Below are 27,617 nucleotides of genomic sequence, written 5' to 3'. Positions count from 1 at the left end.
TGAGAAGCCAAAATTTGCAAAAGAGTGACTAAATGATCAAAAACGTATTTTTTATGCAATCAAGAAGAGACAACTTCAAGCCAATTTGTGATATGTTTATATACACATATTTAGTTATATTTTATTCAATATGTCCTCCTTCACAAGTAATGCCAGCCTCGACACGCTAGTAAACAGATTGTTGTAGAAGTTTGGGTTCTTATTCCCTGTATGGAACTGTAGATTGCAAACGCGTTCTCTTTTTGTTGTTGCTCCGATATTTTTACAATGAGAGACATGGAATAAAAACAAAACTTGTTTATTTTTGTTTCAGCTGTCTTTTGGTTGCGTAATGAAACTTTGCAGTTAAAAATAAGGGGTATAAAATTGTAATATTGTATATGGAGCTTACATTTCTGCATCCTATCTTTACCCACTAAAAAAAATAATAAATTTTCATGACCTACTTCTTATCATCTTCCTCTGGAGATCTATGTTAAGTTTGATCTCATTTATCAAGGCCTTGCTTGAACGTACTTTAATCAGCCTTATTATTTGGTAAACACTGTGAGGAAATATTCCATACTCACTGCAAAATTTAAATCAAGAAAATATAACACAGTCATGAAATATTCTGATTTGGGAAAGTTTATTCGCTGATATAATTTCAATACAGTAATATTGCCCTTACATACAATTTACACTTTTCCTATGGCCCACGATATATGAATGACAATTAAGCCCAAATAGAACGTCACTAATTTGTAGCAATACTATATTTTTTATTTGATCAAATTTTTTACGTGGATGGGTTTTGAAATCATGAAATTTATTATTCGATTTGAAAATATTTACTCATGAAATCTGTGAATGTCATCTCAGTAAATAAAATAGAGAAATAAAGGAATAACCAAACAATTGAAATTAATAGTTAAAGTCAAATGTGTAACTTAGGAGCTTCAATTTTTTTAATTATTAAGAATCGATCAATGGAACAAAAATCATTAATACATTTACAATGAGGGTATGAGTTGGATATTTCATATATAAATCAATATTTTAAATCTCATGGATTCATAGGATTTGATATTTTCAATTTAGTCGTACTAATGATAAAAGATACTGTAAACAAAAGTAACTCTAAATTGCTAACTATATAAAATTTTTGAGTCATGCTTGAGTGGTTTGATATACGTTAGATAAAAATTCATTTAAGTTTTGGAAAATGAACTTTCATTGTTTTAAAACAATCCAAATCTCATTCTATTTTGTTGATTCTCATCATTCATTTCGGAGGAGTATCCACGAAGCATACTAAGAAGATCGCTTGGAGTTAAATTGTTTTTGAATGTAACAGCACTTGAAGTTGGGATTGGGGGTAAACCTTCCTCGTTTTTCTCTTTTTCTTGCAGCCGCATTGTAAAGTCATCCATCGTGTTGTCTTTGGTTAACTCAGAAACTGAAAGAAAAGTTTTAAAATCTTAGTTGTGTTTACTTTTATTTAAAATATAATTTTGAAAATTAATATTTGCCTAATAAAAAGTGAGAGCAATGTATCCTTAGAAATATCAGTTTTGGTGTTATGACCAAGATGAGAACAGTTTAAAGTTAAAACAACTAATTAGTACATGATTTTGACGAATAAATTATCTCAGGAAAACTCCTGCTTTGAAGTATTTGTATTCTTTGGGACTAATACCATAAATAATATTAAATTTTACAATAAAATTCTTAACAATTACTTCTAAAAATAATTCATATTATATTCAAAATAACCTTACAGAAAAGCTTTTTCAAAATCGAAATTTTATTTTTTTCGATGTAACTACATATTACTACTAATCCATTTACAGATAGTTTAAAAAAACCAATAAAATGATAGTTATAACAACTGTGTATCGCATTCTGTCATAAATTTTCTATCATTTACCATTTCAGTTTTTATATAAAATCGTTCTAATAGCAAGCCACTTATAGTTTCATGAATGGTGGATGTAATAAACCACTAATGGGGTTTGAAAGAAACAAAAAGAGGCTTTTAAGCCCTTCCCATAAAAAAGAAAGGGTAATAATTAGTATCCTACAGTTTAAAGTGGCAACAGCTATAAAGTATATAACATAAGTATTACTGCATCAGCTATTGAATCATTCATTCACCTATTTTAGAGGTTTTTTTTTATTATCAGTAATTAAATACAATGTTAACAAGACCAGTGTTTCTCAAATTGTGCTCTGAAGCGTAATTGATACTTCAGAGAATATTTATATGCTCGGCAGTGTGTGTACATTTCTATTTGTAAAAATATAGCATAAAAACCGTGCGATATTTTATGTAATTGTTAATCTGAAAAGAGGAGAGAACATCTAAGTATAAGGTAATAAGTGTGTCTGTGCTAATGTAAGAGCAAGAGTAATACTAATTATTTGCTGCCGAATGATAAGAGTAAGTCCTTATTGGACTCAGAGTAGAATTGATGATCGATATGGGAGTAATTTCTGCCTATGTCTTTGCTTCTACATACGAGGTGGGATTTGAGTTTATTTCCTTCTTTCCATAGGTAATTTAATTAAGTGGCGTGATACATAAGCTTCTCTCATTTAAAACATTATTCAAGTTGTCAAATTTACCATGCACATTTTTTGTTTCTTTTAAAAAAAATAACAACACAATGCTAGCAAAATCACAAGTCTGAATATCTGGGGATAAATACTTTTTCACTCTACTGCTAAAATTTTACGCTGCATGCACGACGGCCTTCATAGTTATAACCAATATATCTTCTGGCTGAGAATGACAAGAAACCTGCGACATCAATTCATTTCTGAATTTTAGACCACAAGACATATCATACGCAAAACAGGAAAAACACTTAATAGCGAATAGGAAACTATTACTCAATAATAAATGTCGGAAGATGATTAGCATAGATGTAATATTATTATACGGTGGCTCTAAAAAAAAAGAAACCGACATTTAACATGGTCACCCTGACCATTTGAAGAATGTCTGGGAAAAGAGTAGCTTAGCTGTTATGAAGTTTCATTAAATGGGATGTAATTAGCAATGAGATGAAAGAGATAAATACAAGCACGAAAAGTTTAAAAGGTTAAAATGTATCATCGCTTCCATAACTAACAATGGGCAAGTTCATTTCATTTTGGGATACCAAAACCTAAAGAATACCTCCCCATAATTTTAATATATTGATTTAAATCTATTGTTTGAAAATTTGGACCTTGTAGAAGTTGTAATCAAAAAATGAAATGAATAATTAACATTACTTGTGATCATTTTTATGCCATGATTGAATTTCTTTTGAATGATCGATACATCAAGTGTATATAACTTTTTGTGGCATTTTCGAGTATTTTGAAGACCACAGTTCTATCACACTTAATTACTATGATAAGTAGGTAAATTTTATAGATATAAATGAGCCTTTGACATCAATTAATAGTTGACAATTAAAATGGATGATAGTTAAATGATATTTTATACAATAACAAATTGCAATTTGTATAATCTGCTTGTCAATGCAACTTGTACACAAATTATATATGAAAACATGATTAAAAATATGTTCTACAGTGCATCTTTTAATTTAATCTAATATCAAGACCATTTCCCCACCTAAATTAAGACATTATGAAATCATGACTAGAAAAAAATGGGTTTTTTAAAATTATAGAAAAGTAAAGTTTTAATTACTATGATCTAGTGTTTTAACACCAGAAAGGAGTCTAGAACAAGTGGAGACCAATATCTTTATAGAAACCCGCATTTTTAGCATTATAATTGAAAAATATTCTTTGAAGGTAGTAAGTACACCCAATCACCAGTCAATCATTTTCTGAATTTACAACCACAGAGTAATTTTTTCCTAATGATAAATGTTTGAACCCTTTTGACTTTGTAAAAATATAATTAATTTTGGCTAATTTAAAGTTAAATTGACTTCATCATTAAAGTATTCCGTCAAATATTAGTGGTTAAAGTTAAAGCTGGGCGCATTTGACACACAATAGTAGGGGCAAAATGAGACATAAAAAAGAGAAGAAAATACGCTATTATAACTGAAATTAATTTGCCTAAAAACTGGATCGATGATAAATGTGATGGAAAATAATGTTTCACCATAACTCTGGTGACGTATTAATTAGACAACCTGAGGCCCCGAGTTTAGCAACGATTTCCAGCTCCAATAAACATAGCGTTATAATTATAAATTAAGTTCACAGGAGATATAGAAGGTCGAATAAACTGGAATAATCAATTGGACAAAACCTAATGGTGCTTCAAAAAAGTTTTTAATATTATAACTTATATTACAACTAAAATGAAACATTAAAACTTACTATGCTATGAAATTTGTGCCAAAAGGGGAATATTGTAAAGAACTTTGTAAAAAAAAAAAGAAATCTGATCTCAATATCACTTCAATGTCATATACTAAGGGTAGTATCCAGCATTGCTTTGAGTTTTAAGGCACCGACAAACAGACATACTCTGCTTTGATAATATAAATGATAACTCCCCATCAAATCCTTAGTGTTTCTTTCCGTTTTTCATAAACACACTAATGTACAAATTGGACGGTTGATTTTATTGTTATTTTTTAGATCAAGTATCTACACTCTAAAATGACTTACTTTCAACATACTTCCATCTAGAAAGATTTATTAATATGAGGGAATGCCAAAAAGTAAATAATGTGTCGACTAGCCCCCCTTTCTTCTATCTACTTACATCGCACAAATAGCACAAGATTAAATCTTAAACGTGAAAAAAATATGTAGGTGCATAATAAGCCATATAAAATGTACATTATAAAATATTGGTAATAACCTTTGTTTACAAATGCAGTCATTAAGTATTGTTACATACGGTTATTCTTTATAACTTAAATAAGATTAGAAAACAAAGAAATGAATACTTTGCATTAGTTTAAATATATCAATTAATATCCATAAAGATTAATTGTATCGATTAAGGTAAGTTTATGGATTATTTTTGTTAGTAACATAAATTTTTTATTTTTATCTCATTTTTTTTTATTTATTGGGTAATGATTTTTTGGATAGAAATCAACATTTACACTCATTCCCAACAATCAGTTCGAAATATTGATTAATATTTATGATTGAATGTAATTAATCGAATTTATCATTAGAGGTTACATTTATAAATAGACTAGCTAAGGATTACTCAGCGTTGCTTAGGCTAAGGAGGGAAAGGTAAATCACATTGAAAATGGTCAAATTAATAAATTAATTAAGAAATTAAAAAAAAACACAGAAAATACATTTACTAATAATTATAATAGGAATGTTTCGCTGTTGTCGAAAAATATCCTACTAATTTTAATTTTAATTCTCTTGGATTTTTCAGACTATAACAATCCGGTTAAGTAAGATAATCCACAAAGTCTCATCATCATAGCAACTCCCTCCCCAAAAAAAGTACTCTTACTATTGGCTCTTGTACCCTTAGTATTATTATTATGAATATAAAAAAATGTTCTTTTATACTATTCAAATAACATACCAACATATATGCATCAAAAAAGTTGTCTCGATGAAAACTCCATTGTATCGTCTTGTGGCATTTAAAAAAAATGAAAATTGACGTTTGATAAAAAAATGAGAAGAAGAAAAAAGAAACAAATTGAAACATTACTCAGAAAATGACAGATATTCTAGTTAAAAATCCATTTTTTTAGTTAAATTTATATGCAAACGAATATCCAGACAAATTTCTACAAACTTTGTTTTATTTACAAATCCGATATTTTATTGTAAGTGCATTTTTTTTACCTGAATAAACAAAATTGCAATTTTCGGCAATTTATTTTTTACCCATTACTTTTTTGATTAAATTTAGAAAACGTAGTTATTCGTAGAGCTGTAATTTGAAACACCAATCGCTTTTGGAGTTATAACCCAATCCCCTATTTAGTCTCCTTAATGTGCAAAAAAATGGTTTTTTTTGTTTTGGGTATAGCATAAGTCAAAATTATATGATCCCCCCCCCGTCTTAGCCTGACCAGTTTCAAAAGAAGGCGTCATTCAAAATTTCAGCCTCTTAGGTTCAACGATGTGGGCACCTATAAAGGACAAACACACAAACATTCTCTTTTATATATATACAGATTAGTATTTACTTTTTTATTGAACATTATGAGGGTGAAAAAATTCCAGTGAAATTTCCGTACACGTTCCCGTCTTAGGCCACCCCTTGCCTCAATGTTTACTGAACCCTACTTTATAATAAAAAATTATGCTATTCTTTTATTACGGTATAAGTAGAGTTGAGATGTTTGTAATATAATAACTACTTGTACCATTAAAAATTAGAAAAGGAAAAACGGTTTATAGGTATGCACTTCCACCTTTCTTTTTTATTATTTAATAGATCGTCGTGGCGTTAACATTTCCCTCTAAAGTATGCATTCTTACCAATCTTTGGTGTAAATTGTGTTAAAAATGTATGATAAAATATTTATAGTGGGTAGGGTAGCAAGGCGTAGACTGTTACTTAATGTTTATTTTCTTATTATTATGAAAAAGTTTAGCCAATTTTTTTAAAAATTATATTGCCGTCATCCTTTTTACATAAACAAACTACACTAATCATTTATTCCTTTCATTTCAAAATATGACTTTAAACTACCTACAAAAGGATTTTTCCAATTTCTTCAAGCTTCTGGTCCCCATATGATTAAATATTTTTTCGTATATTATAACCTTATCTTGTAGATATCAATCTCAGCTCTTAGAATTGGTATATAATCTCACATGTGGGGTTTGATACCAACTCAAAGAATACTAAATATGCACCTTTAGTATCTTTGTTATTGCATTATCACTTAACAATGCGATCTACAGCCATCTTATTGCGTATTTGATGCGCACTGTAAGTGAAAGAACGTGTTAATTCGATTTTAAATGAGTTAATGAAAATGGGTAAATAGATTTATTAAACGTCAAGTTATTTGATTGTTTTTCGGGGAATATAGGAAGCACTAAGTAACAAAATTCCTTCAAGAGGAGATCCCAAGGCACATTGTTCATAGGATCCATCGATGGAAAGAAGAAGCCTCTGTTCTTTTTCAAGGCTTGACAGAAAATTGGCCAAGAGGCCTACTATAAGGTGCCATGGCTGAAGACCAACTACCCAGAGGGTATGTTCATGTGCCCCCCCTCTAACCCCCGACAAGTACCAAAATGTATGTGCAGATAACATGGCTTCCAACGAGATATGACCCCTTCCTCATCAGATTCGAACCCACTAGACTTTTCTATATGGGCCACTTTGGAGAAGGAAACCAAAAGGACATCACATCCAAATGTGGAATCACTGAAGTCCTCCATAGTGGCTACATGGCACAACTTTTTAGAGGATTTTGTCATCAGCTCCTGCATGGTCTTCAGGCGATGTGCAAAGGCTATGATTGATAACGAATGTTGCCATATTGAGTGAAAAAGTTTTCCAAAAATCTTGTAGACATGTTTTGTTAACAATATTATTTTTCCTGTCATTGAAAATATAAAATTATTGATGTATTCTTAATCCATCTCTTGATTACACATTTTGCTGCCCTATGAATTTAAACATAATAACAATACTCCCACTACACTAATGCTATTTTAAATGTAGAAGGATCTCCTCATTATAGCGTCCATACATTCATACCTCCCCCCAAAATAATATAACAACCATCTGATAATGAACTTAATTTAATAGTACCATATATCTCGCTCCCGCCTTCGCCTCACGCTTTTCTTTTCCTTACAAGCATGTCAACTCTAGATATAAGATGTCGAAGTTTGCTTGTTCATACTAGGGATGTATTTATCTACAAATTTTGATTTACCATCCTAAATTTAAGATCATGTTCAAATTGGCCGTTAATGTGCCTTTACCGAGATCCAGATTTTTTAAAGAAAATTTTAAATTATCACTTATTGCCTCTTAAGTTTACTTATTTGCATTCTTAGTCATAAACTACTGGCGCGAGTCCTGATGACATATATGGCACTTAATATAAATCATAGTTGGTAATTTAGAGAGATTTAACTAAAATGAATATAATTTTTTACCAGATACCTTCGGTTTTCTCACGTAAATAATCTTAATAAATGAATTAGATTATTAATTTATTAACATATCATGAAAATAAATTATAATTTTTTTGGGAGATAAAAGAGTTTTATATCCTAATTCATAATAGACTTCACTTAAAGTAATAGTTCCAATCTAGCTATAGATTCAAATCAAATTAAATGTGCTGAATTAGCCCTGGGAAGTGTTCAGATTTCAATGGACCCCCCGGTATTGCCATGTTCCAAAACACCGACCGCTTGATCAACTTTATTTACATTTAGTTGACTACAATTCTACATTTTGTGTGCAAGTAGTACTAAAGGTGTTATGAATTACTACTATGCGATCTTCATGAGGTTCATTTGTTCAATTTTAATTAATAGAAAAGTAAACTCTGTGAAGGGAAAAAAATAGCATACGTTCTGGGAAAAAAATTATAAAGTATTATGATCTGTGTTAATAAAGTATGAAAGATATGTTTCTCAAAAGTGATATCTTGTGAGAAAAAGTTTTCTTGAAGCCTAAGAAATTACCACTAGCCAAGAGATCCGTTTCGTTACTTTATTTTATAACTTTAAAAAGAGCTACCTACATAAATTTCCTTGTTTGCATGTACAGTTTTTTTAACATAAAAGTATTCTAATTTATAGATCTTCTTGGATAATGATACTAACTATTATGTTTACATAATATTTAAATCAAATCTTTACACCAATTGAATATACGTTATTGACTAACTTTGAAACTTTTACTTACTTCCCCCACCTTGATACAAATTACGAGCTCTTTGATATGAGCTATCCATGCTAGGGAAATGAATAGGAAAGGATCTACCCTCTGTGTTTGAAATGAAAGCAGAGGTCTTGGGCTGAGTCACGAGTTGAAATGGAAGTGTTCTTCTCACATGCATTTGAGGTTTTAATAGAAATTTTCGATCTTCGTAACGAGATTTGAAGCGAAGGGGATGCTGAAGAAGCATTTCATCAGCAGAACGTCGGAATCGATTTTTCATTTGTGTCAAGTCACCACCTAGAAATATAAAATGAGCATGGAGATTATAGCTTTATCTTTGATGTTGCATGCATTACTTATGAATAAGCTGTTTGTTTCATTACTAACATAGTATATGCATAATTATATTAACTTATTTGATCCGTTCATCGTTTGATTAATAACATTAATAAGAAAATCCATTTTTTTTAATACCGAGTCATTCATCTATATAAACAGACTTGTTCTTAAAATAATTACCTGTCTTACTAGATATTTTGTATAATTCCAATTAAAAATACTAACAAAGTAAAATATTTATTAATAGAAGTGGAAAATAGTTATTATATGTCTTTGTTCACAATTCCATGTCAAGTCTATACTTTCAAATATTTTTATTCAGTCCAATTTGAGTCCTTGAATATTATTTCAAGTTCATAATTATAAAAGAGGAGACAAAGTAAAGGCAATTCTTCAGTTAACTATAATCTAGCTTTTGAGTCCGAGTTGAGCTGCAAGTCTTCAAAATATAGACTCAAGTCGTAATTCTCAATTCCTAGTCCCCACCTAAGCTATGTAATAAAATTCAAAACTTATAAAGAAAAATAAATTATAGATGTTGGTGGTTGATCGGTCAGAGGGGAACTCATACATTTCACATACTTGAAAAAGTGAAGATACATCGTGAATATATTTAATATAAATAAATACACACCCTAGATCTGTGTTACCTATTTTTGATATCAAGGAAGCTAGAGAGTTCATTTTCCCTGAACTTATGTTCCATTTTATTTCATGATTAATATATTATTACTTGCCAGTAGAAAAACCAAACAATCATAATACATTCGGATATAATAAAACTACACTTATAGCCAACGTTCTCTCAGATACTAATTTTTTTCTACTTTTAAAATACTTCGCATAGAAGAAACATGAAGTAAAAAATCTACATAAAGTCAACTTTTTTTTCTTTTTTTAATGGAATTGATGAGGAGATTTATCCTTTTTTATGGGTACAAAAATTGAAGCTGGCGCCAACATTTATTTAATGCATGTTTATTTTCAAATTAATTTCACAATCGTTTCCCCTCTAAAAAAAACCTTTTTATAAGCTAAAAATCTTCATCGATCTGTCAAAAGCAGACACTGGTTACCTCAAAATAGGAAGTCTCAAAATTTCTTATTTACATAAGTATCCCAAAATAGTGGATTTTTCTATATATATCGTGTATAAAAAAATCTAGTTTCCCTTATCCAGATTTGACTTTATATAAATAAATACTTATAATTTTACAGAATGTGAACTGTGAATATAGGGATGATCAGCTCAGCGTTAAAGGTATGAAAGTTGCTGAAGCACTGGTAAGCGTCAAAACCACGCCTGAGATCAGAGTCATAAAAAAATAATTTTGGGACTACTGATGACCTTTTAATCTTTAAAATAGGAAATAATTATTAATTAGAGCACATATATTTTTTTAGTTACAACATTTTTTTCAATAGTCTAAAAAAGGTGACACCTGGTCTGATCAGTGTCGGTTTTTGGAGTAGAGGAAAGGTGGTAATATTTGAAATAGATTAATTTCAGGGTTTTGATTAATTTTGTAAAAATATATTTGGTTTTATTTACTCTTTCTTTATTTTTAATTATACTTAATATCAATTTTATATTCCACAAAATAGCAGTCAAAAACATAAAAAACATGTATGGGAAAATTTGCCTAATGTAACAGACATAGCCATGCTCTTAGTCCAGGCTTGCTCACAAGCAGTGACTCTTCAACCTCTTCTCCCCAATTATACAACAATATTCCTTTATTTAACTTATAAAATCTATTCAGTAAACATCCAATTAATGAAGAATTACATATCATTCATTAAATTGTATGATACATTAAAATTAACAAAAAAATTCTAAGAAGAAAATAGAGTATGTTAGAATAAATTGCGATTGCCATAAAAGTATTCAAAAATAAAGAATTTTTTATTATTGTATACAGTCTAGTGCACTGTAATTGCAATACAGCTACTACTATAATAATTATTTTTTGTATAGATTCTCATAATAATCTTTTGCAAAATACCCTTAATGTAAATTAATCAATTGTCTCATTTTATACGTAGTATGAATAATGACATTAATAAAAAATGGTTGTTTAAGAGGGTTTCTATCTATTTCTCCTAAAAACTAAGGGATATGGAAAAAAAAGATAACTATCAATGGATCAAAAAAACCTCAATTTGATTAATTTCCATTAAACCAGGGTATATACAATATATTTATATCCATTGAGGTTTTCTTTTAAGCAATATTTCATGGTCTATTTCGAAAAAGAGTTGTCATTCGTGGTAAAAACAAACAAAAATAAGTAATAATATAAAGATATTTAAATTTATTTGCTCACATAACTTGATGCACATTTTAAATGACTTTTCAAATTAATTCAAGAATGCAAAATGGCATTCTAAACTTTTATAAATTGAAAATATACAGACACATATAATCAACAGTTATATCTAAGTAAATAAACAAATTGATTTGCTTAAAATTTCTCCTGAAAACCCCATTTTAATTTGTTTCATAATTGATTAAAATATACCATCTTTGAACAAGTTTAAAAAAAATACTTTATGCTGATTTAGATATAAACAAATGTAAATGCTTTTCAATTATATGTTGTTGTTTTTTTTCCTTCAGATCTCTAATTTCCTAGGTAAAAACACCAAAGTAAACTATTTAAATTAATTATTTCCCTCATTGTATTTTTTAAGGATAAAAAACCCTTTTAAAAAACCCTGTGTGCCTTCAAATCATATTTGAACACTCCTAATTCAAAATAAGTCATAATTTGTGGGATATAATTCTAAATTGTAAGAGTTGATAATTATTTAGGGAGGACCTTAAATACTGTGAATAACTAATTGTATATAAATTTTTTATGTATAATTAGTAACCTAAAACTTTGCAAAATACTACTGAATGTCATATCTCTAGGTGACATAAAAATTATTCTAAATGGTCGCCTTTTTCAAAAATTACACCCTTGAGTCTGTTAAGCAAGGCACCACAGTAGGCATGCGCCACCTCCTTGGAATTTTTTCCACATTCCCTTATTATGGAGGCTTTTAGTGTATCCAACTTAGGATGGAGCCTCTTGTATACAATTTCTTCCTCAAATCGACCATATTTCAAAATCCACATATTAAAAGGTATACTTATCTTCTTTGGAATGAAAATAGGCACATCGAAGTAGGCTTTCCTCCAGGACGGTGCTACCGTACTCAACTTTGGTCATTTTAACCAGGAGGAAAAAGATAAGAAACACCTTACCGGACCAGCTATACTGTAACTAACTCTGATTTTTTTCTTCCAATAGATCCTTTTTTTATCAAAATCAAATCATTTTGTTAGAATGCATAGAGCCTCAACAGAAAAAAGCTTTAGTATAACTTAAAAAAAATGTTGTTAAGTGTGCCAGACATTAGCAAATTGAGAAATTTATTGGTTCTCTTTATTCTACTTTCTTTTGTAAATTAATGTTACCCAACAAATGTTTTAAGAAAACTTTGTTGACAATTGATGAATAATTTATGACAAAAAAATTTCAATTATATCTTTAAACTATTTAAGTTTCATTTGACATTAAATTTTTTACATTGTGATGTCTATGCAACCTTCATGAATTCACCATTTTAATTGAATTAATAACAAGGGAAATTCTGCGAAGGGAAGACAAAATTGCTTTCATTGCGAAGAAAAGTAATAAAATATTATGATCTGTTTTAGTAACGTATCTAAATATAGAGCGTTTTCACTTGACGTGATGTCAGCCATGTTTTTTTTTTTTTTTGGGGGGAAGGAGGCCTAAATAACCAAGTTTCATAACAATGAAACCCCTATTTTTAGTAAATATTAAGAAAAATAGTCGTCTATTGGGTGTCAAAATGGGACCCACAAATAAAAGGAATTAAACTTATCAAAAATCTATCCCTGTAATACCTCGTTTTATTATATATCAGACACTTATACCTATTAAACATATGTTAACACATCGTTATAAAATCTTATTTCCATACAATTTAACTATTACAATGCAATAAATAAGATACTTTTCCCTAATTATCCAATTTTATCGTACCTGATCGATCACAAAAACCTAATTGTAAAAATTTTGCCACTTCATAGGGATCTTCAGTGCATATTACTTTGATGATATTCAAATACCAGTATTCATGATTAGTGTAAAGTAGCATTCAATGCAGATGTTAAGTCTTGCTTATTCATAAAATGTATCCAAATTCATTGAGTTTAATCAAGATTTATTGTAAATTGGTACATTTTTTGTGGTAAAATCTCACTTTCAGCCTCCAAGGTGGGATTTCTTTCAATTATAATGAAATGTATAATTATGGGATACCGTGCGTTATAAATAAGGCAACAAAATATAATAAAGCTGACAGACGTATCTCTTCTCTAATTTATTGATACAGGGACCTAATCATCGGGGAAGGGCCCTATTGATAGTAAGTACTATCCAACCAGCACTCTCCCCCAATGATCCTATTTGAAGTCAAAATTGCCTTTTTTTGAACTATAAGGTGATAATTTATTACAGATTTGGAGTTAATTTGCAACACAATTCTTAAAATTCGATTCTGTAACTATTGTAAATATATTTTTTATGGAACAATGACGACAATGCAAAAAACACGAATGTACATTTTTTAAGTAAATAAAATCACTGAAGCAACATAATCGTCTACATAAGTAATTCCCAACCGTTTATCCATCCGCGACCCCTTTTACAAAAAGTTTAAAACTCAATGGACTTTCCACTGATGACTAGTTTATTTTTCTTTCTATTTTCTGAGAAGAAGGGGGAAATAGACATATTAAAAATCATGTAATAAATCGGAAATTATCATGTCTAAATGATAGCTTTACATATGATAGTAATAGAGATATGGTATGTTAGTATAACCAAGGGCCTATTTGACAGTGGCAAATATCTGGCATGCCCCCTAAAACGGGCCCTGGTTGAGTCTCAAATTGTGACTGGATTCTGGAATTGTATTCTATTCCAGTCTACTATAGTGTAAAAGGAATCGCAAACCCCCATTTTTCCATTGTATGTAAAATGAATATGATTAATTAACTATTACCTGAATGGATCTCTTATTATTATAATTAGTTTAATTTCCTTGCAAAATAATCAAGAACATTAAATTTATAACCAATAAAGAACAGGCGAATAAAAAAGATTTATAGACTTGGCAAACGAACCGTTTATGTAGCCTTCTCCATTGAAATAGTTTCCATTTGAGGTTTCAAAGTAAAGAAGGGAAATAAGTAAACTGAGGAATATTTTTTTAATTGTCATGCTTGAATTTTTTGTTGTGGTTGAGGCTGATTAATTTCCTGATGTCCTTTGTTCTTCAGGGTAGAAATTTAAGTGAAAAAAGAAAAATATTGTTGATATACCATAAAAAATAGATCGTGCTTTTTTTTCTACTCGTTGTTTTCTTCTCTCCGCGTCATCTAGTTCCTTTTAGAATTTTGTTGCTTTTCTTTTATTCACTTTAAAGCATACTAAAAAAAGGGTTTTACATATAGTAAAATGGAGGAACTGATGGGGATTAATAATTGTAAATCATTTTTAGACTCAGAGAAAAATTGAAAATCCCAGCCCATGTCCTTGCTCGATACTGAGTTGTATTTGTTTTTATTTCCTTCTTTTCATCGAGGAATTTGTTCAAATGGAACAACAAGCTAAGAAAATATGACTATTTCAAATTCAGTGTAGGCCACAATTTTGCTAAAATTCCAAAATATTGGGGTCCATACGCCGGAAACTAATGATTTGATTGTTAAAATAAATCAGAAATGAAGTTCGCAACAAAAAATTTACATGAAAAATAAATTTCATCGAACTCACAGCTATTTAAGTGAAAACGTTTGGGCGAATTGATGTTTCATAACATTATAAAAAGATTTTAGTCTAACTTAAGTCAGTAAATATTTAGATGAATACAAAATTTTCCTTGATGAAACTTTCCAGCGCTTTAGCTTTAAGAACAAGGCTTAGGGCTAATAAATAAAAAAATGAAATAAATGTGTGTGTTTTAAAAGAGAGGTCGTTGAAATGAGCGATCCAAAAAAAGAATGAATTGTAAATAGTATATGAAGCATTTGCCTTAGTTTATGATGTATATTATGCATATTTATAGATTATCCATTCAAATTTGATGAAATAAGGCTATTTTTAGTCATTAAATATTCATTGCCAAATTATTAACATTAAATATAGTAAAATTTGCCTCAAAAAGGAAAAAGGTAAAGAACAAAAACCAATATATATCTGCAATCACTAATCAGAATTATTCCAAAATTCACATGATTCCTTGTTTTAGTTCGATCTCAAAAATATAAAAAATTAAAATTATAGATACTTGTTCACAAGCTATGTAATTTGACAAGAATTGACCCAGCATCTTGTAACTAATCTAATAAAGCTTCTTGACAGCTAAGCTGCTCTCCTTTAAAATGTTCTAAAAATTATTAATTTTTGAGGGTTTTTTTATATATGAGAAGGGCATATTTTTTACAACTCTCTCCTTATAATATATATATGTTTTATTTATTGGTGAAAGTTTCCTAGGATTCAAATTTAGACTCTGTGACATTAATTAGCCTGCTTAAAGAAAATATTTACATAATTCGATAATGTTTTTTGAGTTAGACTTCAAATTGCTCGGTAATTATATTTTTCAAAAAGTGAAATAACTCGTCTTAATTAATACAATTCTGATGAGAAGAAATAAAAGTACTTCCTTTGTAATTGAGAACGACTGGTCTGGATCAAAAAAATATATGTGTTCCAGAACACTACTTTCTTCAGATTTATATTTCAACATAAGTTTGTTTCAACACATTGGTTGAAAATACTCGAGTTTAACAAAGAAAAAACGTGTTTTTTTTTGTTCAAAATAGTTTTTTTATTCTTTTTTTTTTTTATTCGCTTTATGGATCGGGGTGCCAATAGCACATTTTAAGGCATTGTTTAGCGTGAATGGTATTTTTTAACATCAAGGAGAAGTGTATAATTAAGACAAAAAATTGTTTTTGATTCATTATTTTAGAAATAACAAAAATAGAGTCTCACTTAGTACAATAACTAACAAACAAAAGTACAGATTGTGATGAAATTTTGATAGATGTCTTTTTAAGTTTGGTACTAACTGGAAATTATGTGAATAAAAAAAAAAAATAGACTTCCGTGTGGAAATTCCAGTACTTTTCAGCCCATGTGTTAGTTCATTCATGTTGATTTATATATAATATGACACATATCAGAACACAAAATCCTTCTTTTTTGTATAAATGGTTCAATGAATGTAGGAAGGGGGGATCCAAGTAGCGTCAATTTCATCCCATTATTTTATTAGATACAATTTTTTATCATCCATCACAAAATCGCACAGTTTCATACACATCTACATATTTCTAAACAATTTTTATCAAAAGATGTTATTTTTAGACTTTTCCCATCTAAAAAAAATAATATAATGTGACACTTATCAGGATAAAAAATAAAATGTTATTTCACAACTAAATATTTAATAAACATAAATCAGGACACTTTTTTTATTAGGAGAAACGATAATAATTGAATTAAACAAAAATACATTAATCTTCTTATTTTCCAATTCGCTGTTTATATAACCTCTCAAAATTAAAGATACTCTTCCAGAACTTGTCTTTTTAAACACTGCTTTTTTTTTAAATGTCAAGCATACAAAGAAATGAATGTATAAAAATACTTTTATTTTTGAAGCAATGACATGGCTCATTAATCTCCCAGACCATACATGTATGAATATTACTTTGAATTAAAAAAAAAAAAAAAAAAACACACAATAAATAATTAATTATATACGGATTCTAATCTATTTAATTTCTCTTAACCATCCAAGTTAGACTGGATAAAATTAAGCTTTTTACAATTTAAATAAAAGTTTATTAAATTTATTTCTTCAAATGGATAAAATAAATGTATTTGTTAACGACGGATATTTTTTTATGGCAATGAAGAGACGAAATGTTCCGTTTTGCCTATTTCTTATCCTGTACGACAGAATAGACACATAAAAGTTGTTAAGATCAAATCGTTGCATTTTTCAAGAATCTTTAAACTGTCACTGAGCCTATATTTTTCAACAGATTTACTTGAAAATTAGTTTGAATTGTTAACATAGTCTTAAACAAAAAACTAATTTGATGTATCCTCCTCCAACATCAATAAATGCCTGGATCCGTGCCTGGAAGGAGAAGTAGGCGTTTATGAGCTTGCACGGATACATTGCCGAACAAATTACAACAGAAAGCCATTTTGCAGAATGACTTTTTGCCGAAAGGACATTTTGCTGAATGGACACTTTACACAATGACTACTTTGCCTAATAGATACTTTCGGATACTAAGTTGCTTTCAGCAATAAAGTTACCTGTAATATGTGCCAGAATCCTTGACAAGTTAGGTCCTTGGCATGTCGGTCATTGTCCCCTTGATAGAAGCAATCAGAGAGTCATTGAGGGTATGATATATTCGATTTTTTTAAGATTCAACGTAACTCCAGACAAAATAATACATCAAATTAAGATCTAGACTGCTGGGAGACCATATTTCCTTCCCAATGAAGTAATAGCAGTGCTCACTCAGTTACTTCTGTAGGTTGTCGGATATATGACAAGGTGCAAAGTCTGGTTTCACGGTCTGGATTAGGACGCCAGTCACATTTGAGACCTCCTGATATGAAATTTCCACGTCGTTGTGACAAAAACTATCGTCACGGGGCAACACCATTCCTCCTCTGTTAATTAAATCTTCCTTATAACTGGAGCAGCTGTCGCCATGATCCCCAAAAATTCAGTACAACGTTTCTACCACGTAAAAGAGACGTCATCAAACTATTCAAGTTTCTAAATGTCATAATTTGAATAAATGAAGAATTAATACAAGTCCAAGTTTAGCAATATGTAAAAAAATTAATATTTTAGATGAATAAAAAATGTTTTAATAAAGTTTTCCATTAAATGATTATTAGCTATAAAAACTTTTTTTTAAACTTTATGAATACTGAATAGCAATAGTTACTTATAAGAAGTGACACCTCGCCATTATGATCTAGAGAATGATAATAATTGTGAATTTATTGACCATTCAATTTGTCACATGTTTTATTTTCTTTTCGTAATGATTTTTATTATTCCATGCAACAGTTTTACATCACAGGATCCTTGGAATGAAATTTAAATATTAGTAGCAACCAACCCTCACTTACCATTTTCTCCATTTTTGATAATTATCACTAATTATGTGTGGCTTCAGTTTTTTAAACTCCATAGCCCAATCAGACCTAAAACAATAAAACATAAATAGTAAGTGACGAAGCTAACTTAGTTCGCTCCAATAAATTTGATGCTAAAAAGAACACTCCTTTTGCCTATGTATTTATTCAAAAATATGTGTATTGGATTGCATGATACTGTACTTAAGACTTTCACATTGTTAGTAGCTGGTTATACTTACATCAATATAAAGCCTGGATATTTTGGATATTGTCTCAAACTATTGATACTCTGTGAAAAATCAATTGTGGAATGACGAAAACAGTATAAAAACTCTTTTTAGTGTAGGCATTATTACAATTGTCCATTTAAGAAAAAGTACTGGTTAATTTGTTAAAATTACTCTTTGAAGTTGAAAACAACGTACCTAGTTGATTTTTCTCTGTATTGAAAGGTTAATTTAGAGGAAAGACTCTGCATAAGTGGAAATACAGCGAACATTTTATAGAGTAAATTTAAGAATTATAAGAAATCAGTCTTAAAATACTTTGAAATTACGGATAAATGAGTACAATAATGTTTCTACGGGTTATTTGAGTGCATAATGTAATCAATTTTGAGTAAAACACATAAAATGTATTCTTGAAATACAATTACCTATTTTTCTGTAAATCTGCCCTTAGTGCATTTTTAAATAATACGTCTAATAAGCTGATATGTTGGTTCTATACAGACATTTACATATTCTTCAATAATTATCTTCATGGAACATATATGAATATAGTATGTATATCTGTCTTAGATTTATATATTACTAATGGAGCAGACTCTGTATTTAAGACAAAGTGGCACATTAGATTGAAGAAAAATTTCGTGGAGTAATAAATATTTTGCAGATTAAATAGGTTTTTTTATATTTTCTAAAAATATGACTTTGTATTTACTTTGAAATAATTTCAATTCTACAGTGGTGAACAGAAGTATCTGGAAACATTTCTAAATTGTTTTGGTTTTTTTTAAATTTGGTGCGTTTATCTTGCTAAGCTTTAACTTCACCTGAAGGTACTGTCCATAGAGAACAACTTCTGTTTTTATACTTGATCTGTTCAATTTCACTGCAAAAGAACAAACGTAAAGTTATTGAATAATTTTTTTTGAGGCCGGCAACCATACTACGGCAATCATAAAAGTCACAAAATATGCCAGGAGCACCGTCTATGACGTCTGCAAGTGACTGAAAACGGTTAAGGATCTTACCCATTCATCATGGGGCTCACACAAAGCCAACAAGGAACTGTCCACTTCCTGGCTGTGCTTAAGAGTTATATCAAAGTCTGGCTTCTCATCCTCGGAGGAGGAGGACAATGGCCAGGGACATCAAGCACGACCTAGACTTGAAGTTCTGCTCATAAATAAGGTGTCACCTTCTTACTTCTGTGAAGAGAAACATGTCCCACTTTAGATATTGTTTTACTTTGTGAAATTGTATCGATATTGACCTAACTATGATTTATTTAACATATATTTGCTCAGATTAGGTAAATCTATGAAAACAGTATTAGTTTTATTATTTATTCTTTAAATTGAATTAAACAAACATCATTTTTCATAAATATGCTAACATCCAAAAGTAGCTTAAAAAGTTACTTTCTGGGAAAGTGTTTAAGATGGATCTAAGATAATTATTATCTTCTTTAGAACGCTTTAAGTATTTTTAAATGACTGGAAAGCTAGGTATTAGTTTTATTTAGTGTACCGGTACTTTAGTGGCACTAGGGATCTGATGCATTTTAAGTGGTACTATACTAAATTGATCATGGAGCCAGTATTTGCAGCGTCATTATGTTATAAAAAATAATAAAAAAATGTTCCGCCCATAAAACAACCTTCAAAACTCTTAGCTAGCAAATTGAACTTTATAGAAGAAAGCAATAATGATTTTTTTTTTTTTAATAATATTATCAAATTTCTGTGTTAACCCTTTCCCACCATCCCATGTGAAAATTTTGTGAACTGCCTTTAACGATATTTTATTATTATTTGCATTACTAGTAAGCTCAATACTTAATGAATATTTATATAAAATATCATACAATTATGTATATTTTTTTAAACTTGAATACTATTTTTCCTCGTTAAAGAAGCTAATAATTAGATGTCTTCCAAATATTAACAAATCCAGTATAATAAAGTTTTAACTTCTTTATTTGTTCTAGAACCAACCCACTATATATACAATAATCAATCATAATTGGTTTGAAAGTTGGAATCCTGTCTTAAATTTTTACTGTTGAAGTTCATACTTACAGTTGTAAGCCACAATTGATACACATCATTTCAAATGATAAAGGCTCTTTATATTTTTATTTTAAGTCATTTTTATAATCATTATAAGTATGCAAATACTAAATGTTGTAGCCAATTTGATCTAGAGAAATGCCCAATTTGCCAAGGTTTGGAGAAAATTAAAGTCAATTAGCTTCAAAAGTCGTTAATATCAAAACTTATCATTCAAGTCCAAGGTATGCTATAAGCACTAATGCAGGAATGTACAACATGAAGGACTTGGGTCCCATGTACAGAGGGAGTTTTATAGAGTTGTATTTTGCCATCCGCGACAAGATGTGTTGCTAGACAAATTTTGCTAATACAAGAAAATATTAAAAAATATTATCTGTACTTTACGTAGCATTACATTTCCTTAACGTAGTTTTTTTAACACAGTTAATAGGATACTTGAAGATATATAAAATAAGTCAAAGCCTTTTAATGTCATTCCATTCTTTTTCGTGGCTTAAAAAAGTCCTAGCTAGAAGAAAGTTATAATCAAATATGTCCCAAGTCGTACTGACTCAGTTTCTATCTATTTTTGAGAGGAGCAGCTATCTAAAGCTTGAAAAGTGAAAATGAATTCCCCTTATTAGTTCAACCTCTAAGTTAGGATCTTGAAAAGGTCTAATGTGAAATGTAAAGGCGAAATTTGAGGGTTCCAGATACAATATTGGGCTACATCCACATTGGGTCTATAGTTATTAAAAATAATAGCTTCTATGATATTTTTCCTTGATTTTTTTTTTCCATATATATACAAAATGAACGTATCTGAATATATTTATATAACTTGTGAAGATTGAATCGAATCATTTAATAATAAATTTCTTTACAAATCAAATATATCTTCTTACATCTAAGTACTACTATTAATTAATTAATCAACACTTATAAAAGTCCCAGGATCTTTTGAGATTTGTTATTAATATAAAAAACTTGAATCATAATTAAATAAACTTTATCCCTGAATTTTTTCAAACTCGGCTAAATATATCTCGCCTGTAATGAGTTAATTTATGTAGAAATATATATATATATATTTTCTTTAGCATAATATAAGGTATAATATTGAATTTAATAGAATCTAAAAAATTATTAGTATCTAAAGACAACCCCTAGATTTATTGAAGATTTTATTGGTCATTTTCATGTTGTACAGCTTAAATAAAGATAATAAATATGTATTATAATTGTTGTTATATAGTGAATGGTTCTAGGTAACATTACTGCGAACATTTTCGCCATCAGTAATTTTGACAAATATTAGTTAACTCAGGTTCGATTTGAAAGGCAATATTAAAAACAAATAAAGTGTCATAAATTAAATGAATGTTCCTAACTATAGGAAACATTATTAGGTATTCACTTCATCCCATTTGAATCTATAACTCGGCATATACCAAAAATTTATAAAGTAGAAGTAAAATAATATTTTCCTTCTATTTGTTCAAGATTGTTGTACTGACGTACCATAAACTAACGAAGCTTTTTCGTTATTTGGTAATTATTTAGATTTTTCGGATACTTTCTAACATAATTAATTAAAATGATCCGTAAAATATTAGTTTTACAGTAACCAGTTTTTTCATTAAAAAAATTACTATTAAAAAGATTGTTCTATGATCAAGTAGTGTTGTTTATATTCTGTTTTTTTATCAAGTCCGGTGTAGTCTATAAAAATCCGTACTATTGGTCTTTTTCACCTAATTTATTTGAAAATTCGACATCTACATTGGAGAATTTGGATAAATCACTTAATTAAGAAATAAATTTATATATTTTCATATCCTAATTAAAGTGATAGTTTTTGCATCACTCTTTTTTTAAAAATCCCAAAATTTTATCAAATAGTGTAATTCATGTAAAAATATAATTTTTTTTTAAAGGAAAGCAAGTATAAATAATATCAAAATCCATCAAATCATAGTGTTGTAATCATTTGGATTTAGTTAATTTATAAAAAATTATTAAATTTAATACTAAAAATAAGGGGGAAATACTATCAAGGACAGTTTTTTCTATGCTTTTTGTGATCGACATGTGGGACTGGACAGGGTATGACAAAGTGATTCTCGTTTTTTCAAAATTAAAAATAACAATAAATAACATCAAGCAACCTTTGGTAATAATTTCTAACATTTGCCCAGAAACTAGCATGTATTTCACAGGGGAAGCCATTGGAAATTTTACCGTCCCTAAGCTACATATTTACCGAAGGGTATTTATAAGAAAATTTAAAAAAAAGAAAATTGAATAGTTTTTTTTTTTGCAAAAAAAAAAAATATTTTTACAGAAGAAATTGAATATCTCTTTGTTTTCCAGAAAAGGGATTCTAACCTTTTTTCAATGATATACCACTAGAAATTTTTTTTCAATGCTTCAAGTACCCTTGGATTGACTCCAAGTACCCAAGGGGTACGCGAACCCCCATTTGAATACCACAGTTCTATAATATGTGCCCCTTTAAAATACTCATATCAGGAGGCATTGATTTATGGTGACTCGCAGAGCCATTTATTTAGTTGAAATTATATGGCCAACATATTTTTTGAAAAAAACATAAAAAACATTATGTTAATTAAAAAAAACTTATAATTTTAATTTTATAAAGCCAGAGGAAATAAATATTGTATTTGAACATAATTAGAACTAAATTACTCTAAACAGTTTTTTCTAGAACATAACTTTTATTGCATATTTTCCTTCTGTTTTGAATTACTATCCTCATGTTCATTCATAAGTTATAAAAATCCTTATTTATTTTGTTTTTATAAATGAGTACATACGAAATAATGAAAATGAATACGGGGTAACCAACTTAGGCAAATATTTATTCAATGACTGTTTATTCTTTATTTTTTATTTGAGTAATATATATGCGAATAATAAAAAAACTTAATAATGACTGGGACGAGCACGCTATTTAAAAGATAGCCTATGAAAAATAGCTTCTATATGTTAAAGTTTTAAACTAAAATGATTTACAATATTCTATAATTATATAATAGGGGAATTTCTATTGTAAAACCTCCTTGTATACAACATTTTTGGTTGCTTTTGTCCATTTGATGTAAATATAATCAAATCTGCACTTTCTATTGACACTCTTAAAAATGCAACATATGTATTTTGTAATGTATATATGTTTATACATATGTGTGACATATCACATACCATGTGAAAATACTCATTTTGGTAAATATAAAGCAATTTTTTAAATGTTTGACCCTGTGATTTATTTATTGTCATAGCCATTGCTCACTTGCCATGTTTCTTCTCCAACCATAAATATAATGAAGATTGAAAATACATAGTAAGATTTATTTGCTCATCTTCTTCCTAATTCCCTTTTTTAATTCGTATTTAATATACGTTCTTCCTTTTTCTGTTACTAAGTGAGACATACATCACACACATAAATTATTTTAATTGTATAGGATAATTAATCATGAACTTAATTCTTCATATAATTCATTTATGATATTAGTATGTAATTTAGCTGTTTTAGAATACAATTGAATAGAAGATCAGTGCCAATTTTAGGAGGACTATTGGAGGCTCTTATCCTATGGCGCTGCACTTTAATATTTAAAAAAATGATTCTAGCACATATTATGAATAAAAGGACTCAGTTTTCGAATATTTTGTGTAAATGCTGTTGTCCAAACTTTTAATAAACTTTTTTAAATTATGTTCTATAAATCTTTGATATTTAAATATCTTTGTCAAAATTCAAAATATATTCAAACTTTTTGACATCATACAAGTCATCGACATTATTTTTGCAAAACATGTCAAAGATAACAAACATAGAAACTTCCTACTCCAACCACTCTACCATTAGCAACGTCTACAGTGTGTTCTAGTTCGAAGCAAAGACATAACTCTTGTGATAAAAACGTTAAGAAATAGATTATGTAACTTCATTAATTGTTTGTAGGGGAAAATAAATATATTTGAGAAATATAAGTTCCATTCATGTCAAACCACTTATTCTCAATCTACCCAGAGTCAAAGTTAGATGAATTTTTTAAATAATTTAGGTGAAACTGATCTGCTAAGGTCCTTTATCCAAAAATGTTTTAACAAAATAGCCTCAATACATTTGTTGAGTAATCGCTTCAGTGATTTTCAAATTTGGACCAAAAGCATTGTCACCTGATCGATTAATAATGAAGTAATCGAGAAAATGGAAGTAGTTTAGATACAAATTCATTATGTTATTCCTAGTGTTTCCTCCCCCCTTTTGAGAATCGACGTTGCAAGTTGATAAAAAGTTCGCCGTCCATTTTGAGTGCATTAAAATTACACTGTCAAAAGCAAGAATGGTACAAAAACAGTATATGCTCTTCTTTGTAGATTTTGATTCCAAATATGGTTTTATTTTTTCTCTTCTTACATCATGGCCATCAGAAAAATGCCATGAAGAAGCTTTTTTTTTTTTTTTTTTAAAGTTCAAAGCTTTTTTAAGTATTGAAGATAGAGATAAAGTATGTGAAGATATTTTAAAACCCAATATTAAAAAATTCTAAAACTATTTTTAAAATGTCTGACTCTTTACTCTAGTTGTCTTTGTTTAAAGTTGAAAATAAGTTATTTTTATTCAAAGGCTCATAGCTTTAAAAACGAATATATTCAAAAAATTTAAGAGTATATCATTAGATAGCTGAAATTCTCAATTGTCAATTTGAACTAAGGTACGACAATATTTCAAGGAAAAAACTCATTTTGGAATTCAGCTTGTAGTGTCTACGCACTCAACCCGCTTGACCCCTTAATATGAATTGACTCTTTTATTTATTTGATTATATCTACCTTATCATACTTTTATCTTATTTTACATATGCAATTTCAGTGTGTGAATTTCCACGAGGATGTTGCCAGTCCTCGTGTCTATTATATCTTTATATAGAATATATTACCCCTTTTGTTAAATCTCAATCCAGCCTCATTCTGTATTCCCAACGTTCTTATCTTCCTGGACCCTGCCCTGGCGACAAGTTTTGTAAAGAAAACCACAGAGCTCATAAGAAATGTTCATATATTTGCAATCCATAGCTTAAGAAAAGAGAAGAAATGATAGAAACAAAGATAAAGAAAGAGAGAAGAAAAAAGGCGCTAGAATTTAAAAAGTGAGAAATCTTGAGAGTCAGATCTCGAATTAAGGATCTGTGTTCGTCAATGGAAAAGAGTGGATCTGTGAAGAGGAATCCCTGGTAACAAAATCCGCGTTGAACTGTTCCTCATCTCTAGGATTTAATTTTGTGAGGATTAGCTCCAAAAACTCCCTAGAATGTCTGGTTTTTGGAATCTCTCACCCACTACAGGTCTGCAACGAGTCATCATGGAGCTTAAAATAAGGATGCATAAGTAGTATATATATAATTTTTTTCGGAGTTGAATCTTGGATCGCTATCAGTGTTGATGGATGGAGGTGGGCTGAAGAAATTGTACCGTAACATTTCTGTACATGATCAATGTGAAGGCATCTATACATCATGGGAGAAGGAACCCTTGACATGTGATACCAAAATTTCAGGATAACGCCTCTTACTCACGAAGATTATAAAGTTGGAAGATCCACTTCGAATATCAATTTCATATTTGCAGGAGACGTCATTTTTGGGGCTCAAAGTTGATATTTTTACATCATAAAACGGATTAACTTCGAATAAATATTGATTCAACTCAAACAAATGGCTTTATGCATAATAAAAATAATTAACACTTTCATTGAATACTCCTTGAAGCCAATGATAAACACTGATATTTGAATATAATCAAGATAATACTAAAATGTATTGAAAGTCTCTATGAAATGTCTAAATTTGTACAATAATAACTCTTTTTGAGCGATAAGGGACTAAAAAAAGTCTGATATTAGATAAAAATATATTATTCCTTCTATTATAATAATTAATTTTTATCTTCAAAACAGAAATACGAACATATAATTAACGATGTAATAACATTGTAATACATTTAATAATATATAATAGAACTAGGGAATAGAGGGACATATTTTTGATAGACAGTAAGGTTCATGTCAGGATTTTCAAGAGTCTTGGGGTGTTATCCAAAAAGAAATAAAGAGATTATCTTGCAGGCCATACGAATTGGCTTGAATTTAATTAGAAAATAAATTATGTAAACTTGATATGTCATTGACGTTTAAGTATTTTTACATATTATAACTAATTAATGTAATTTGCTTGTGAATTCTGAGCTGGCTTTTTAAAGTTCACATCTCAACTGGTTGTGTCAACCCTCATTATTGTTACTATATTTATTTTCCACCAAATTCATCACAAAGAATAATAACTCGCAGAACCGTATTAACACGAACATTCCACAAACACTATGACCCAATTTGCTTAATACGATGAACAAAATTCATACAATAAACTAGGTTCAACTTTCACACTGTTAATGAATTTGACTAAAAAATATATTAAAACAATTTATGTAGGTAAAAGTATATTAAATAGTTCCTGAAAAATAAAATTTTCTCACTTTAGAAAAGAGCAACATTTTTGGTGTGACAAAAGAGTTACTTTAATATTGATTTATTTATACATATTGAGACCACCAATCGTGGTGGAGACATGAACCTTAATGTTATAACAAATTAGACAATATACATATATTTTCATTAAAACTATTACATACAATTCATAGAAATCTAAAACATAAAATAAACACTTTTCCAACTCAATGGCATGAAACATTCCACCATTACCACTTTCGTCATTAGCTAAAAATATATTATTTGATTCATCAATATCTGAGACTAGTGATACATTCGGAAAAAAAAAGTAGTTTAAGGAAATTATAGAATGACTATTCCAAAGAATAATGAAGA

General features: G+C 29.1%; 2 protein-coding genes across 2 annotated transcripts in view; one reads left to right on the top strand and one right to left on the bottom strand.

Annotated features, from left to right (window-relative positions):
• Positions 1–27,617, top strand: part of ENGase (cytosolic endo-beta-N-acetylglucosaminidase) — a 212,235-nt gene that overhangs the window by 101,904 nt on the left and 82,714 nt on the right. The window lies entirely within an intron of this gene.
• Positions 904–14,531, bottom strand: LOC121115621 (uncharacterized). The gene is made up of 3 exons (XM_040709701.2): positions 14,361–14,531; positions 8,840–9,112; positions 904–1,438 (listed from the first exon to the last, which is right to left on the bottom strand). The coding sequence occupies exons 1-3, from the start codon at positions 14,455–14,457 to the stop codon at positions 1,221–1,223; spliced, it is 588 nt and encodes a 195-aa protein (XP_040565635.1). The 5' UTR covers positions 14,458–14,531; the 3' UTR covers positions 904–1,220.

Source organism: Lepeophtheirus salmonis, chromosome 4 (genome assembly GCF_016086655.4).
Source record: "Lepeophtheirus salmonis chromosome 4, UVic_Lsal_1.4, whole genome shotgun sequence".
NCBI lineage: Eukaryota > Metazoa > Arthropoda > Copepoda > Siphonostomatoida > Caligidae > Lepeophtheirus > Lepeophtheirus salmonis.
Note: the sequence above shows the minus strand (reverse complement) of the source record. Positions and strands in the feature narration are given on the sequence as shown.